The 17,638-nt window shown below is 44.4% G+C and overlaps 1 protein-coding gene across 1 annotated transcript in view; it reads right to left on the bottom strand.

Annotated features, from left to right (window-relative positions):
* Positions 1-17,638, bottom strand: part of LOC122553347 (protein Daple-like) — a 256,327-nt gene that overhangs the window by 19,898 nt on the left and 218,791 nt on the right. Inside the window, exons 27-28 of the mRNA XM_043696930.1 lie at positions 15,691-15,765; positions 11,919-12,214 (exon numbers count right to left, since the gene is read on the bottom strand). Coding sequence (XP_043552865.1) covers positions 11,919-12,214; positions 15,691-15,765 — 371 coding nt within the window. The remainder of the gene's footprint in view (positions 1-11,918; positions 12,215-15,690; positions 15,766-17,638) is intronic.

Here is a 17,638-nt window from a genome sequence, read left to right as displayed (position 1 = left end):
TATTCTCCCAGGGACGGAACTGTCCAGGATCTGGTCCTAGAAAATGAAGCAGGCCAAGTGGAGAATGACAGAGTGGGAGAGCATTTGGGAATTAGTGATCATAAAATTATTTTATTAGGGTTCAATAGTGAAGCGTGAGAGGACAAAAAACAATCAAGGGTTAAGATGTCAGACTAGAAAAGGGTAAAGTTTTAGGAATCTAAAAGATATTGACTGAAAAGACAGTTTGTTGGATAAAACTGTGGATTTCGAAAGGGAGATGAATAGGGTACAGACTAAGTACATACCCAGGAGAAATAAACATGGGGTATCCAAGCTAGAATATCCTGATTAACCGAGAATACTGGTGAGAAAATATGGAAGGAAAGAAAGAGGTTCACAATGCATTCTGGAATAATAATAACAGAAATCAGGAAGAGTATCTCAAATGCAGGACAGAGGCGAAAGCTGGAATAAGGAAGGCTGAGAGGGAGTATGAGGATAGGGTGGCAGGCTGAGCTAAAACAAAGAGTAAAGTGTTCTTCATACATATTAACAGTAAAAGATTAGGGAAGGAGAGAGTAGGGCCCATAAGGAACAAGCAGGGTAAGCTGCTCACTGACGCAAAGGCAATGGCAGAGGTACTAACGGAATACTTTGCTTCTACCTTTACCAACTTAGAAAATGGTGACAATGGCCAAGCTGCAAACATGGGTATTGAGCAACTGAGCAGTTCAGTGTTAGATAAAGAAGGGGTGTTAAAAAGGCTGGCAGCACTCCAGGTAGAGAATTCATCAGGCCCAGGTGGGATGCTTCCCTGATGGCTGAGATGGGGAAGGGAGCAAATCACGGAGCTGTTGACAAAAATTTTCCAGGACTCTCTGAACATAGAGTTAGTCCCAGGGGACTGGTCAATTGAAAATCTGACAATATTGTTCAGAAAAGGGCAAAGGGTAACCCAGGTATCTACAGACCTTGTCAGCTTGACATCAATAGTGGGAAAACTGATGAAGGCCGTAATACAGGAGAAGGTAAAAATACACTTAGAGAAAAATAAAAGTTAATACTAGAAAGTCAGCATGGTTTTGTCAAGGATGTCTGACAAATTTAACTGCATTCTTTGACAAGTTGACACAGACAGATGAGGGTAACGCTGTGGTTATATATTTGGACTTTCAGAAATCGTTACATACAATGTCACATGGTAGGTTGTTCAGCAAATTAGGAATGCTTGGGGTTGATGAGTCCTTGACAGCATGGATTAGAAGTTTGCAGCAAGATCGGAAACAGACGGTAGGTATAGATAGGCATTTCTCAGACTGAAAGTGGTGTTCCCCAGGGATTGGTATTGGGACCTTTGCTTTTTCGGATTTGTATAAATGATGTGGGTGTTGAGGGCAAAATCTCAATTTGCAGAGGATACTAAACTGGGGAGATTAGTGAGTTGTGAGGATTATGCTAAATGACTTCAGGAGCTGGCCAAATGAGCAGACAGGGCAGGCAGATGAATTCTAATGCAGCAAAATGTGAGGCAAGGCATTCTGGTGGACGAAACATGAAGAGACAATACAGGCTCAATGGTACATCTTTGAGGGGAGGACAGGAACACAGGGACCTCTGGGTCATGTCCATAATCCTCCGAGGGTAGCCAGGTAAGTTGAAACAGTTGTTAAGACAACTTATAGAATCTTTGAGTTTATAAATAAAAGCATAGAGTATAAAAGTAAGGAAGTGATTCTATGTCTCTACAAATCAGTGGTCAGACTGCATTTGGAGTGCTGTGTTCAGTTCTGGACACCTTGCATAAGGATGGATGTTAAAACCCTGGGGAGACTGCAAAGGAGATTTACTAGAGTGATATGAGGAATGAGGGATACAAGGAGTACTTTGAGAAATTGGTTTCATTTTCCTTGAGCTGAGAAGATTAAGAGGTGACTTTATTGAGGTGTTCAAAATTATGAACAATTTTGACAGGGTAAAGAAGGATATTCTGTTTCCACTAGTAGGTCAATAACTAGGATCACAATTTGTAGGTTGTCAGCAAGAGAGCGAGGAGTAAGTTGAGGAGAAAATTCTTTACTCAGAGTTGTTAGGATTTGGAATGTGTTGCCTGGGAGAGCAGAGGAGGTGGATTCCATAGAAGGCTTCAAAGAGAACAGGATATGTATCTGAATTTGATGATTTTAAAGAGCGACAGAGATGTGGGACAAGCTGGGTAGCTCTCTTTGGAGCCAGTAAAGCCGTGATACATCAAATGGCCTCCTTCTGTTCTGTAAAGTTCTACCAACATCAGACTGTGACCATCCTCCTCACTATCAACACCACAAACTTTCAAATGATCCGTAAACTGTCTAATTATACTGTCTACATTTATACCAAAGTTATTAAGATACATAACAAACAGCAAGGGTCCCAGCAGCGATCCCGGTGGGTATGCTGCTGGTTGCAGGCTTCCAATTATAAAAACAATCCTCAACCATTACCCTTTGCCTCCTATCTGTATTATCTCTTGGACCAATCACCTATGTAAGACTTTGTCAAAGGCCTTACTGAAGTCCATGTAAACCACAACAACCGTACTACCCTCATCAATATATTTAGTTCTCTTTTCAAAAATTTCAGTTGAACTATTCAGACAGGATTGCCCTCCAACAAACCCGTGCTGGCTATCCTGAATCAATCCCTGCCTTTCCAAGTGTCGATTAATCCTGTCCTTCAGAATTTCCCTCTTACTGACATCGGACTAACTGGCCTGTAATTACTTGGCCTATCCCGGCTGCTCTTATTGAACAGGAATCCACATTTTCTATCTTCCAGTCAACTGCCATTTCCTCTGTGACCACTGTAGTAGTAAATATCTCCAGAGCCACAGCAATCTCCTCCTTTGTATCAGATAGCAGCCTGGGATACATCTCATCAGGCCCTGGGGTTATCTGCATCCTTCTGCCTGTTAAAACATCCAACACCACCTCCTTATTAATCTTAATATTCTAGAACCTCACCATCCCAACTGAAATCTCCAGCTTTTGCCCTTGTGAATACAGATGAGAAATATTCATTTAAGACCTCACCCAAGTTCTCTGGTTCCATCCACAGGTTGCCCCTTTGGTCTCTAATAGGCCCCACTCTATCTCGAAACCTTCTTTCTTGCAATATAGTTATCAAATACTTTGCAGTTTTCCTTAATTCTACCTGCCATAGATATTTTGTGGCCCTTCCTTGACTTCCTAATTTCTTTTAGAAATAAGCCCCATCCACTCTCTATACCTCTGGTATATCATATGCTAAAATACGCTTACTACTTTTTCTTTACCAAATTCTCAATATCCCTTGACATCCAGGGTTCCCTGGACTTGCTTCCCCTGTCCTTCACCCTTAGAGGAACATGCTGGCCCTGAACTCTCACTATACCGATTAAAAGATTCCCATTTTTGAAATGTAGACTTATTTGGAAGTCTCAGTTTATGTTTGCCAGATCCTGTCTAATAATACTGAAATTAGCCTTCCCTGACTTAAACACTTAACATTTGCAGTATCCTTACCCTTTCCCAAAACGACTGAAACTTACAGAATTGTGGTTACTTTCCACAAAATCTTCACCCACTGAAACTTCAACCACTTGACTAGCTTCATTCCCTAGGCTTCTGTCTAGCATGCCCTATCTCTGGTAGGACTGTGTACTGACACAAAAAGCTCTTTGGATGATCTTTAAAAATTCCACCCTATCTAATTCTTTCACACTAAGGTGATCCCAGATGATGTTAACTAAGTTGAAATCTCCTATAAGGCTTTGGATCAGAGTGGTGCTGGAAAAGCACAGCAGGTCAGGCAGCATCTGAGGAGCCAGAATGCTGCCTAACCTGCTGTGCTTTTCCAGCACCATCTGATCTAAACTCTGAAATCTCCTATAAGTCTAACCCTATTTCTCTCACCCCTCTGTGATTTGCTTCCATATCTGATCCTCTATTTCTCTTCGGACTGTTGGGAAACCTGTAGGAGAATCCCAATAAGGTAACTGTCCATTCTTTATTTCTGTGCTCGACCCAGATGGCCTCCTCTGAACAGCCTCGGATGCTCTCCCTCAATACTGATGCAATTTATCCACAATGCCATGCTCCCAGTTCTTTTACATACGTTGTCCCCCCCCCCATCCTGCCTGAAAAGTCTATACCCTGGGATGTTATGATGTCAGTTCTGCCATCAACCTATGACCTCTCATTCTAGACTGTCCTACATAAGGAAACAGTCTTTCTCTGTCTGCTTTGTCAATTCTCTTTAGCATCTTATTCCCCTCATTCTTCTGAGCATGAGTGTTCCTAAGAGGCAGCATGAAATCAGGATTACCAGAGGCTCTTCAAGCTCAGCAAGGCTTCACAAGAATAACTTAAGAGTTTTGGAAAACCATTCTTCCAAATTTCTCTACGAGAGATTTTGTCGGACAAATCTGAGTCTCATTTAAGAATGTAGCCAGACAAGTAAGAACTAGTGCATGTAACATTATTGGATTTTCATAGCAACTGATGTGCAACTGAAGAAGGGGTTACTGGCAGAGTATCACCTGAGAGAGAATGGTGTAAGACACTCAGTCGAGATGTCCCATCTACCAGCCAGACTCCTGGCCAGAGCAGCTATAAGCAGCATCAGGACAAGGGGCAGGCTCAGCTCCTCCCAAACCACGTCAATGACTCAGATGAGACAATGACCCTGAACAGAGTGAAAAATGGGAAGGGCCAACGGAATTGCTGCAGAAGCCTGGAAGTTACTTGATGGCCCAGGCAGCAACATCCTGGGTCATTTGTTCAAAAAGATCGTCAAAGGGAGCGTTTTCATTTGTATAGGAGACCTGGGCTTGGCTAGCACTTATGGTCCAGTCTGGATTGTCACGTCAACCCTATTGCTCTGGGTCTACAGACACACGTAGGCCAGGTAGAGATTTCGGATTGCTCTCCTGACAGAACTTAGTGAACCAGATGGGTTTTCACAACAATCAGTTGTAGTTACAGGCAGTTCCCAGACTGCCAGTGGGTTCCGTTCCGGAATCCGTTTGTAAGCCAAAACATACTTCATGACATTGGAAAGCAGCTGTTCATTAGTACAGGAAACATTCCAATATTGGATCTTTACATTTTAAAACCACATCTGTGCAAATACCACTGCTTATAAGTCAGACATTTGTAAATTGGGGATCCCCCAGTGGTTAAATTTAACCACTGCCACACAACATTAGCTTAGGGTCTGCATATCTCCAGCAGTGACATCACCACAACACCAGTGCCTCCCCAGACAAATGGAGAGAAAATAAAATAGTCTGATGTTGATACTCAAACAAAGAAAAATCTTCAAGAATGCAGGAACTGCCGAGAAGTGGCGCTCCCTCCCAGTGGGTAGCTGGGCTCGGAGCTGAGACAGTGTCAGGTCAGCGACGGACAGTTTGGCTTCATGTCAGGAAGCAGCATCATCGACCCAAATTTCTGCACGTGCCAACCGAGCGATATATCGCAGAGGGCCACAGGGCTTATTACTGGGCCTGGCTTGCTTTGGACAAAGCAGACAACAAGGCACGGAGGAGAAAGTTACTAAAGATTGATAGAGCGGGTCACTGGAGAACTACGTCATGTCCACAACAGACATCCAAAAGATGTTGGTGAGGAACTGCGCAGGCAACTCGAGAAGGGTTGGGGGCCACTGAGGGCGAGTCAACTTGATGGTTTGTCATCATCCTCCACTGAGCATTAAGGGGGTTGGAGAAGCAATCATCGCTGAAAGCAAGGAAGGGTTACTGTAAGCTGTTGGCAAAATTCCCTTGACAATGGCAGGCTCTGGATGGGCAGTAACAAGCCCTGTGTGGGGCAGCCAAGTGGCAGCAGCAATGTGACTGGCAACAGTTTAGGGGGCAGCGGGGAATCGAATGGAAACATCTGAGCTCAGGTACCCAGCAGGAGGATGGGCTGGAATTGTCTGTCGTGCTCCCAGAGAGCCAAGGGGTGGACCAAGTGGTGTCCTTTACAATTGAAAACGCTCATTCTGGCTAAAGGGCTGATTCCTGGAGACCTGCGTTCATCCAGCACCATTGTACACATCCGAGAGGCAGGCTCTCCCAGAGGGATGAAGCTTTGGTGTGGCAGAGATGAGGATGCGGAGGTTGATCTGCTGCGTCTCAGGAAAAGACTGGTCCGGAATGACACATCCAGGGAGAAGGTGAGGGTGACTAATACTCCCAGGAGGCTCCAGGAGAGAAGACTGGAAAGGAACATCTGGGGAAGGCTGGAGGATCACACAATTAGGAGCATTTTGGTGTGGACTGAACCAGGAGGATAGAAGAGAGGTCCATGGAGAAAATAGGTGATGGAGAGGATCTAGAGGAGAAGGGTCTTCAGAGAGAGGACACTTGAGAGCTGGGATGTGGGGGAGTGTGGGAAACCCATTGTGAACCACAACCTCACCTTGAAAATCAGCAGCAAGAGAGGGGAGACGGGATGTGACCGATCCAAGTTTGCTGATGATACACAGTTAGCAGTGTGGGGGGTGGGGGGGAATGTAAATGTGCTACAGAGGGTTGGGTGGGCGATTGGCTAAGTCAATGGCAGATGGAATACAATAGTATCCACTTTGGTCAGAAGAATTAAAAAGGTGAATGCTTTTCAAAGGGAAGAAACTTAGAAACATTGACATTGGGTTGGGGCAGTGGGGTGATCTGGGTGCCACTGTAGAGTAAGAGAGTCATACAGCCTGGTAACAGACCCTTCAGTCCACCTCATCCATTCCAAGTAGGTTTTCCAACTCAACTAGACCCATTTGCCTGTGTTTGGCCCATATCCCTCTAAACCTTTCCAATTCATGTACCTGTCCAGACATCTTTTAACTGTACCTGCATCAATCACTTCCTCTGGCAGTTCATTCCACACGCTAACCATTTTCTGTATGAAAAGGTTGTCAATCAGGTCCCTTTGAAATCTTTCCCCTCTCATCTTAAAATTATTCCCTCCAGTTTTGAATTCCCCTACCGTAAGGAAAAGACCCTTGTATTCATTTTATCTATGCCATTCACGATTTTATAAATCTCTATAAGGTCACATGTCAACCTCCTACATTCCAGTGAAAAAGGTCTCCCCTCAGCCTCTTAGACTGTATTGGAAACAAGTCCCAGCCTATTTGGGGTCTTCTTATAACTCAAAACTTTAGTCCTGGTAACATCCTTGTAAAGATTTTCTGCACCTTTTCCAATTTAAAAACATACTTCCTGTACAGTGACCAGAACTGTGCATAACACTCCAAAAAGTGGCCTCACCAAAGTCTTGTCCGTAACATGACATCCCAACTCCTATACTCAATGCTCTGACCAATGAAGCAACATGAATGACTTAAAATACAATGCAAATTGGGAAAAAATAAAGTTAGAATGTTAGCCTTTAACACAAAGGCTTCAGAATCAACAATTCGAATATGACATGCTTTGGTGAGTATACCTGTGTATGTTAACGTGTATCCTTCCCTAAGACAGCCATGATGCAGAGCAGCCGGTGTTCGACTGGAGTAGACAAAGTTAAAAATCACACAACACCAGGTTATTAGTCCAACAGATTTACTTGGAAGCACTAGCTTTTGGAGCGCTACTCCTTTATTAACCACCTGATTGTGTGATTTTTAAACATTGTCCCTGTGAAAGAACATGGCTGCCTCGGAGGGAGTAAACCCTACAGATCAATCTGTGAAATGAGTTGATAAAAGGAATATGAAGAGTTTATTCTTCTTGAATCTTCAGCCCTTGCAGATCTGTGACTAACACTTTAATGTATGGGTTACCAAATATCAGAGTGAAAGCCAAAACTGACTCAGAACTGTATTTTAAATATTGTTCAAATCAAAATATTCTTGGCACTGTAGCCTGTTACGCAAGTCTTATTATTCCTGGAAGAAGCACGTTGCTGCTGAAGCAGCAGCTATGGTGACCTCGCTAGCATTAGTCACCAGTGCAGTGCGTGCACTGTAATTTCTTGGCAGAACACCAGGCAATGCAGCTTTATTTCATCACCTTCCGTGGCCATTTTCTCATCTCTTCAATGAGGAGGCTGTGATTTTTGAGCAGGAATCTTAGACTGATATACTGCCAGTGGTATATCTCAACCTGCAAGTTTCCCTCCAAGCCACATACCATCTTGACTTGGAAATACATCGCCGTTCCTTTGCTGGTGCGGGGTCAAAATCCTGGAAGTCCCGTCCGAACATCAGCGGCCGTCATAAGACCATAAGATATAGGAGTAGAACTAGACCGTTCAGTCCAGCTGTTCCTCCATTTGATTATGCGGATGTATTTCTCAACCCCATTCTCCTTGTGACCTGTAATCCCCTTAATGAATCAAGACCCTATCTCTATCTTAAATGTACTCAACGCCTTGGCCTCCACAGCCTTCTATTGCAATGAGTTCCACAGATTCCCCACCCTCTGGCTGAAGAAATTCCTCCTCATCTCAGTTCTTAAGGATCATCCCTTCACTGAGGCTGTGCCCTCGGATCGTAGTGTCTCCTAGGAAACATCTCCATATCCATTCTATGCAGGCCTCTCAATATTGTATAAGTTTCAATGAGATGCCCTCATCCTTCTAATCTACATTGAATACAGACATAGAATCCTCAAATGCTCTTCATATGACAAACTCTTCATCCGCGGGATCTTTCTTGTGAAGCTCCTCTGGAACCCCACCAAGGCCAGCACATCCTTCCTTGGATACGGGGCCCAAACAGCTCAGAATATCCCAAGTGTTGTCTGACCAGTACATCCCTGCTCTTGTATTCTCGCTCTCTTGAAATGAATTCTGACATTGCAGTTGCCTTCCTAACTGCCAACTAAGCCTGTACGTCAACCTTAAGAGAATCCAGAGGTAAAAACAATGACTGCAGATGCTGGAAACCAGATTCTGGATCAGTGGTGCTGGAAGAGCACAGCAATTCAGGCAGCATCCGAGGACAGGCAAAATCGACGTTTCGGGCAAAAGCCCTTCATCAGGAATAAAAAGCCTGTCCTCGGATGCTGCCTGAATTGCTGTGCTCTTCCAGCACCACTGATCCAGAATTAAGAGAATCCCGAGCCAGGACTCAGATTTCTGAAGCCTTTCCCCATTTAGAGAATAGTACCTCTAATTTTCCTACCAAAGTGTATAACCTCACACTTTCCCCCATCTGCCACTTCTTTGCCCACTCTCCTAGCTGTTCCAAGTCTTTCTGCAGCTTCTCCTCTTCCTCAACACTCAAAAATCACACAACACCAGGTTATAGTCCAACAGGGTTTTTTGGATATATTTCAGTTGCATGACACTGTAATCTTTTGCTGTAAATTCTGTGTTTTATGGTTGTACTCTCCACAACCTCCTGATGAAGGAGCAGCGCTCCGAAAGCTCGTGCTTCCAAATAAACCTGCTGGACTGTAACCTGGTGTTGTGTGATTTTTAATTTTGCCCACCCCAGTCCAACACCGGCTCCTTCAAATCCTCAACACTACCTGTCTCTTTATCTATCTTTGTGTCATCTACAAACCTAGCAACAATGCCCTCAGTTCCCTCGCCCAGATCATTAACACAGAATGTGAATAGTTGTGGTCCCAAACACTGACCCCTGCAGAACTCCACAAGTTATCTGTTGCTACCCTGAAAATCACCCCTTTATCCCAACTTTCTGCCTTCTGCTAATCAGTAAATCCTCTTTCCACACCAATCCCTTACCCATAACACCATGGGCTCTTATCTTGTTTTGCAGTCTCCTGTGCAGGACCTTGTCAAAGGCCTTCTGGAAAGCCAGATAAATCACATCCACTTACTTTCTTTTGAAGCCACTTTTGGAATATTGTGCAATTCTGGTCTCCCTCCTACAAGAAGGATGTTGTGAAATTTGAAAGGGTTCAGAAAAGACTTACAAGGATGTTGCCAGAGTTGGGGGCTTTGAGCTATGGGGAGAGGATGAATAGGCTGGGGCTGTTTTCCCTGGAGCATTGGAGGCTGAGGGAGACCTTATAGAGGTTTATAAAATCATGAGGGGCATGGATAGGGTAAATAGACAAGGGTTTTCCCTGGGGTGGGGGAGTCCAGAACTAGAAGGCATAGGTTTAGCACGAGAGGGGAAAGATTTAGAAAAGGACCCAAGGGACAACCTTTTCATGCAAAGGGTGGTGCATGCATGCAATGAGCTGCGAGAAGTAGTAGTGGAGGCTGGTACAATTACAGCAGTTAAAAGGCATTTGGATGGGTATATGAATAGGAAGGGTTTAGAGAGATACAGGGCAAGTGTTGGCAATTATGACTAGATTAACTTAGGATACCTGGTCAGCATGGACAAGTTGGACTGAAGGGTCTGTTTCTGTGCTGTATGACGATTACTAAATTGCTTGCTACCTCCTCAATGAACTCTAACAGATTTGTCAGGCATGACCTCCCCTTGACAAAGCAATGACGAACTCAGGCCTATTTTATCATGCACTTCCACATATCCAAATCTCCTCCTTAATAATGAGCTCTAAAATCATACCAACGACTAAGGTCAAGTTAACTGGTGTATAATTCCCGGTCTTCTGCCTTCTTCCATTCTTAAACAGGGGTGTTGCCTAACTTGCTGTGATCTCCAGGATTTTTTGTTGTCTTTGAAATTTGCAACAAATGTAGAGAGGATGGTTAAGGAAGGCTACAGCAAACTTGCCTTCACTGCTCAGAGCATAGGAGTTGGGATGTCATGTTGAGGTTGTACAGAACATCAGTGAGGCCTCTTCTGGAATACAATGTACAGTTCGTCCCGAGCAGCGCCATGACGCGGGACTCCACGGTACTCCTGGAATCACAGACTTATCGTGAAGCAGGAGGTGGCCATTCAGCCCATCATGTCTGCACTAACTCTTGTGCCAATCTCTTAGCCTTTTTCCTGTAATGTTGCACATTGTGTTGATTTAAATGCCTCTCTTAAATGCCTCCATTGAGCCTCCCTCCACCACGTTTCCAGGCAGTGAGTAGTTAGGGCATTCCAGACCCTAGCTACTCACTGGGAGAAAAAGATTTTTCTTGCCTTGCATTTAGTAAAACATTCTAAAACTGTGTCCTCAGGTTCTTAATCTGCTTACGAATGAGAACAGTTTCTCCCATAGCCAATATGTCTGAAAAGTCTCAATTTTTAAAGAGTGCTATTAAACCTTTTCTCAGCCTCCTCCTCTCCAATGAAAACAGTCCTACTTTTCCAATCTTTGCTTACTGCTGAACTACCTCATCCCTCGAGCCATTCTTGTAAACCTCTTCTGCACTGTTTCCAATACATTCACATCCTTTTTATAACGTGGAGCCTAGAACGTAGACAATACTCCAGCTCAAGTCTAAATCTGTGCCTCATTAAAGTTAATCACAAGCATAGAGTCCTTCATTTACAACTCTCACTACCTGTCCTGACACCTTTAATGACCTAAGTACATAGACACTCCGGTCCTTCTGCTCCTGCACCACCCTCTAGAATACTACCTTTTATTTTATTCTGTCTCACCATGTTCTTTGCCCCCAAGTGTATCACCTCACACTGAATTGGAACTCAACTGTCTATTCCACTAATTTGTCAATCTCCTTTCACACTGTCCTCTTTATAGTTTACACTCTTTCCTAAGTTCATGCCATCTGTAAACTTGGAAACTGTCCCCAGGCCAACATCCAAATCATTCATATACATCAGGAAAAGGAAGGGTCTCAACACTGACCTCTGGGGAAACACCATTACAAAACCTCCCTCCAGGCCGAAAACTATGGATTAACCATGATTCACTGTGTCCTATGCCTCCTCCAATTTTGGAATGCTTTCAATATCCACTTGTGGTTGTTCAGTAAATTTGGCTGGGACAGCAGCAAAGTTAAAGGAGATTGACTTGCACGGGGCACTGCTTTGATAGTGCATGCGGACGAGAGTTGTGGAGAGTTACTTACATTGTTTGGCCCCAGCTGCCCGGTCTCCTGTAGAAATTGCTCCAACGTCACCATCTCACTGCCAGGTGAGGCGGCCCTGGTCCGACTAGAGGGACAGCTATCCTTCGCCCTTTGCAGGGTGCTGTAGGATACCGGGTGCCTCCGCGATAACATGGGGTCTGATTTACTGCTGGCAAGCAGCACCGAACTGGAATGAAGGGGCTGGTTTTCTCTGGGGCCAGCTCTGACGTCTTGACTAGGCAAAAGGTCGTCGCTCTGAAGGCTTTCCAATCTGTTGTCCACGTGATCAGCAACACCTACAAAGAGAACCAAAGGTTAAGTATGAAATAGCCAGGACGCTGTGATGGGGGTCTATTCATCAATTGCAAGTTCTAATCCTAACAGCAGCAGTTTGGAAATTTTAGTTGCGTTGGAAATCTTCAGCGGGTCTCTTAGAGATGCCAAAAACCCATGAACGGATGGTTTAGGAAGAGTAAGTAAAGACAAACTGTGTCACGGGGTTGAAGGGTCAGTGCGGAGAGCAGGGAATTATGGTGATTAATAGAGAGAGAATGAGCAAATATTAATAAAACAGAGAAGACAGTCTGAAAATCAGTGAAGGCAGCTTCCAAGAGAACTGCGAAGGAGTTAAGGGGCAAAATTTACAAGATTCTGGAGAAACAGTAGGGGAGTAATATTAATTGAATGACTCCACCATAGTGCCAACAGTGGGCTGAATGGCCTCTTTCTGTGCTGTATCATATGATGCTAAACATAAGCTTGGTGTCAGTTAAAGTGACCATACTATTGTTGGGCTGTGTTGTAGATTGAAACCTTTTTGAGGTAATGGAGTCTCATCTGTAGCTAGGGACTCATGTGAGACCCACACACCACTTTGTATTCTTCATGGACTTTGATGTGCAGAGGTCGTTGGTGGAAGAGTCTAGGACCAGAGGGCATAATTCAGAGGGAGGCTAACACATTTAAGACAGAGAGGAGGAGGAAATTCATCTGTCAGAAGGTCGTGAACTTGTGGAATTCTTAGAGGTTGGGTCATGAAGTAGTTTCAAGGTGGAGATAGATTTTTAGTTAGTAAGGGAATCAAGGGTTCTGGAAAGTGAAGCTGAGGAGGATCAGTCACGATTTCATCAAATGGAGGAGCAAACTCAATGGGTTGAATGGCCTACTGTTCCTGCATCTTGTAGTTCCAACAATCAGGCAATGGCAAGACCACCTGGGTGGGGGGGGGGGGGGGGAAGGCATTCCCTGGAAACAAGACCCGAGGGGCAGGAAGAGCTGTCAGCCAGAGACTGGCTGCAGTGCCACAGGTACCTGTTCCAGGAACAACACCCTTTGGAGTCACAGAGTTTCATAATCGTGGAGGGACTCATGCCACAGGTAGGCAATGTTGGAGGGAGAGAGGAGATTCATGGGGAACACGTTAGACAGAGGGTGAAGGGGTGGGGAGTGGCAGCAAGCTCAAGGGGTAGCTCTTTAGTGGGACCCTTCTGTTTCAGCGTCCAACTGTTGTCTTAAATTCACTCATGGGCCGTGGGCGTCACTGGCTGATCCCAGCATTTAATGCCCGTCCTTAATTGCCCTTAAGGTGGGGGTGAGCTGCCTTCTTGCAGTCCACGTGCTGTAGGTTGACCCACAATGCCCTTAGGGAGGGAGCTCCAGGATTTTGACCCAGGAACAGTGAAGGAACGGATGGCGAATGGCTTGGAAGGGAACTTGCAGGTGGTGATGCTTCCTGTGTATCTGTTGCTCTTGTCCTTTGGATGAAAGTGGTTATGGGTTTGGAAGGTGCTGTCTAAGGATCTTTGGTGAATTTCTGCAGTGCATCTTGTCGATGGCACACACTGCTGTGACCGAGTGTCGGTGGTGAAGGGAGCGGATGCTTGAGGATGTGGTACCAGTCAAGTGAGTTGCTTTATCCTGGATGGTGTCAAGTTTCTTGAGTGTCGTTAGAGCTGTAAGTGGGGAGAATTTCATCACACCCCTGATTTGTGTCTTGTAGATGGTAGACATGGATGGGGGAGTCAGGTGAGTTACTCACTGCAGTATTCCTAGCCTCTGACCTGCTCTTGTAGTCACTGTGTTATGTGGTGAGTCCAGTTGAGTTGCATTTTGAAGTCTGATCACCTCCAAGGAGGCGATTGTTGCACAGATTGAACGGCTGAATTAGTGCCAGGAGATGGCAGGTCTAATAATACACTCTCCTGTTGTGTAGCTGTAGTGTTGGAGTCCCAGAAAACCATTTCAATGAATAAAAAGGAAAAGCAGCAATGCAACAAAATACTGACCACCAACCAACTCCAATGGGAGCTGCTTTATAAATTGGTCTGTACATCTCAGCAATAGTGTCCAGTGGGATTTCATCGGATTGTTTAAGGGGTGGGAAGCAGCTAAAGCTACAGCTGTTTCGAAACCTTATTTAAACTAAGTGTTCTGTTACATTGAGCGTTTTGGCAGGAAGATTAGTTTGGAACTACTCTCCAAACTGTGAAACCCTGACACTGCAAGAGAAATTAACTGGGTTGGTTTTATCTTCAGCCAAGAAAAATGCTGTCATAGCTTAAACCAGTCCCTCGTTAAAACAGGCACTCAATAGGCCATGGATTAGAATCCTACTCTACGAGTTTGAATCTATAATCCAGATGAACCATTTTAGTGCATTACTGATGGAGTACTGCATCGTCGGTTACCATCTTGAGGAGTCTGCCACTAGATAATTTGAAAACGTTTACTTCTGAGTTTGTTTTGTTTTATTATTTCATTCCTCCCGTGTTTCTGAACTTTTTATAAATCTGTAAGCATTGCTAGTAATTAACTTAACCAGAGTCAGTTTTCAACTTAAATAACTGAAAGAACTGCGGATGCTTTAAATCAGAGACAAAAATAGAAATTACTGGAAAATCTCAGCAGGTCTAGCAGCATCTGTGGAGAGAAATTAGAGTTCACATTTCAGGTCAAGCGACCCTTCCTCAGAGATGAGTTTAGGATAGAAATAAACAAAGTCTATTGAAAATGAAACAACTTCTTGATTGTGTCTAAATGGATGTAAAAGACCTCAAAACATTCAAAGGAGAAACAGTGTCCTTGGGTTAACAATTAACCTTCTACTGATATCATTAAAATTGAGAGGAGCAATAGCCTTCTGGTATTATTGCTCAACTATTCATCCAGAAATTCAGGTAATGCTCTGGGAACCTGGGTCGAATCCTGCCACGACAGATGGTAGGATTTTAACTGAATAAAAATCTGGAATTAAGAGTCTAATCATGACCATGAAACCATTGCCGATTGTAGGGAAAAGACCCCAGTCTGGTCTTTTTGGGAAGGAAAGTACCATCCTCAATTGGTCTGGCCTACATGTGACTCCAGACCCAACGCAATGTGGTTGATTCTCAACTATTCTCTGAGCAATGAGGAATGGGCGATAAAGGCTGAGCTGGCCAGGGAACACCCACATCCTGTGAATGAATGTTAAAAGATCAGATCCGCGGGAGTTTGCTCTGTTCAAAGTGAATGTCTCATTTCCTACATTACAACACTTGAGAAACTGTGAAGCAAAGTGGGGTGCCCGGAGATTCTGCAAGATGCTGAAAGAAAGGACAGGCAGAACATTTGCAGCACTCTCCAGCACACGGTGTAAGATTAGTTAAGACACGTGGAAAGCAACAATTTGTTAGTTACACTGATAAAGACTTCATGGATTGAATTCCATGAGAAGTGCAAGCAGGTTCCTCAGCAGAGGTCCGAGGGCAGCAGGAAATTCACCGTGACCTACCCAGAGTTGCATTCCCATTGTTGGTTGATTCCACTTCATGGGGCTGTGTCCGGAGATCATCATCGGAGTTAAAACCTGGTAGTGAAGGAAAGGAACAAAACATAGCAGGGAAATAATCCGTCACTGATCTTGCTTTGCCACATAATGGTACATAGTTGTACTTGTAAGACCATTATATGCTTTGCAAAATCGAAGTGTGTTTTGATATTTTCATCAGCTATTAAATAGGAGGTACACTGGGGCTAACTGCAGGACTCGCAGTAATCCTGTAAATCCCACTGGACGTCAGTGCTGAGATGTGCAAACCAATCTGTAAAGCACCTCCCATTGGAGTTGGTTGGAGGTCAGTACTTTATAGCAAACATAGTCTATTTGCACAGATATTTAGAAAGAGTCACTGTGGAATATTGCAACGAGGGCATGACTGAAACTCCACTAAGTCTCCCAATGGAACATAGTGAGTTGAGGACAGCTATAAATGAAATGGGTAAATTAGTCCCAATCATTAACAGCACTGCAACTACCAGTTCAGAAGAGAAATTAAGCAACCATGGTCAGGCTTGTGGTTCCTTTATTGACCAGCTATACAGTCTGTGCCTAAAGAATCTTCATCACCCGAACCCTTGGTCTGCCTATTCAGGAGCAACTCTCTTGTTTCTGGAGTCAGGAGGTTGTGTACTCCACAAACTCCCCTGTGGACCTGACTCCAAATTAGATCGACCCAGCCTGATGAAGGTTTTCGGAGTGCAGGGTTGGAGGGTCATCCTATTGGACACTGAGACTTCAACCACTACCAAAAGTCCAGAATCCCCTTGGGAGTTTTGTTCATTGCCCACATCCCTGTGAGTCATCGCTGGCTGGGCCAGCATTCATTGCCCATCTCTAAGTCCCCTTGAGAAGGTGGGGGTGAGCTGCCTTCTTGATCCGCTGCAGTCCATGTGCTGTGGGTTGACCCACAACGCCCTTAGGGATTTTGACCCAGTGACAGTGAATGAACGGAGATATATTTCCAAGTCAGGATGGTGAATGACTTGGAGTGGATTGTGTTCGCATATATCTGCTGCTCTTGTCCTTCTCGAGGGAACTAGGTTTGGAAGGTGCTGTCAAAGGATCCTTGGTAAATTTCTGCAGTGCATCTTGTAGAGGTTACACACTGCTGTTACCATGGTTAGTGGAGGGAGTGGATGTTTTAGGAACATTTGCTCACTATTGCCACCAGCTTCTCATGGGCAGAGAGAGAATAGGAAATAAATGCTGGCCTAGCCAGTGGCACCCACATCACATGAATGATGGAATTTTTAAAAAATCTATTAAAATCCTGCACCTAATCGCCAATTTTCAACGATCTCACCTTACACTATCAGCAGCCATCTGTCAGAACATAAACATCTGCACCTGTTTAGTTTATGAAAATTTAACCAACTCCAATTGTTTATAGTGACAGCTTCATGCAGCAACCCAACATCTGAAAATATTGGAGTTAGTAATGGAGCATCTGGGTCTGAAATTTGAACATTCTAATTCAGTCAGACTGAACCTTCAGGACAGCCTGTCAACAAAACGTGCAGCTTTAAAACTTGTGCGCATTCTCTGGAAAAGTCAATCCTAGGAAATACTCTCTCAAATAAAAGGACAAAGGCTGTTTCCTCTTATTATTATCTTGCCACCATCTTCTCTCAGCTCTCAAAACCCTTCACTAATCCACCTGAGTTCAAAATCACAGAATCATAGAACATAGAAGAATACAGCGCAGTACAGGCCCTTCGGCCCTCGATGTTGTGCCGATCCAAGCCCACCTAACCTACACTAGCCCACTATCCTCCATATGCCTATGCCCGCTTAAATGCCCATAATGAGGGAGAGTCCACCACTGCTACTGGCAGGGCATTCCATGAACTCACGACACGCTGAGTAAAGAACCTACCCCTAACATCTGTCCTATACCAAC

This window comes from Chiloscyllium plagiosum, chromosome 10 (genome assembly GCF_004010195.1).
Source record: "Chiloscyllium plagiosum isolate BGI_BamShark_2017 chromosome 10, ASM401019v2, whole genome shotgun sequence".
Lineage (NCBI taxonomy): Eukaryota > Metazoa > Chordata > Chondrichthyes > Orectolobiformes > Hemiscylliidae > Chiloscyllium > Chiloscyllium plagiosum.
The sequence above is the reverse complement of the archived record's forward strand: the minus strand, read 5'-3'. Positions and strand labels throughout refer to the sequence as shown.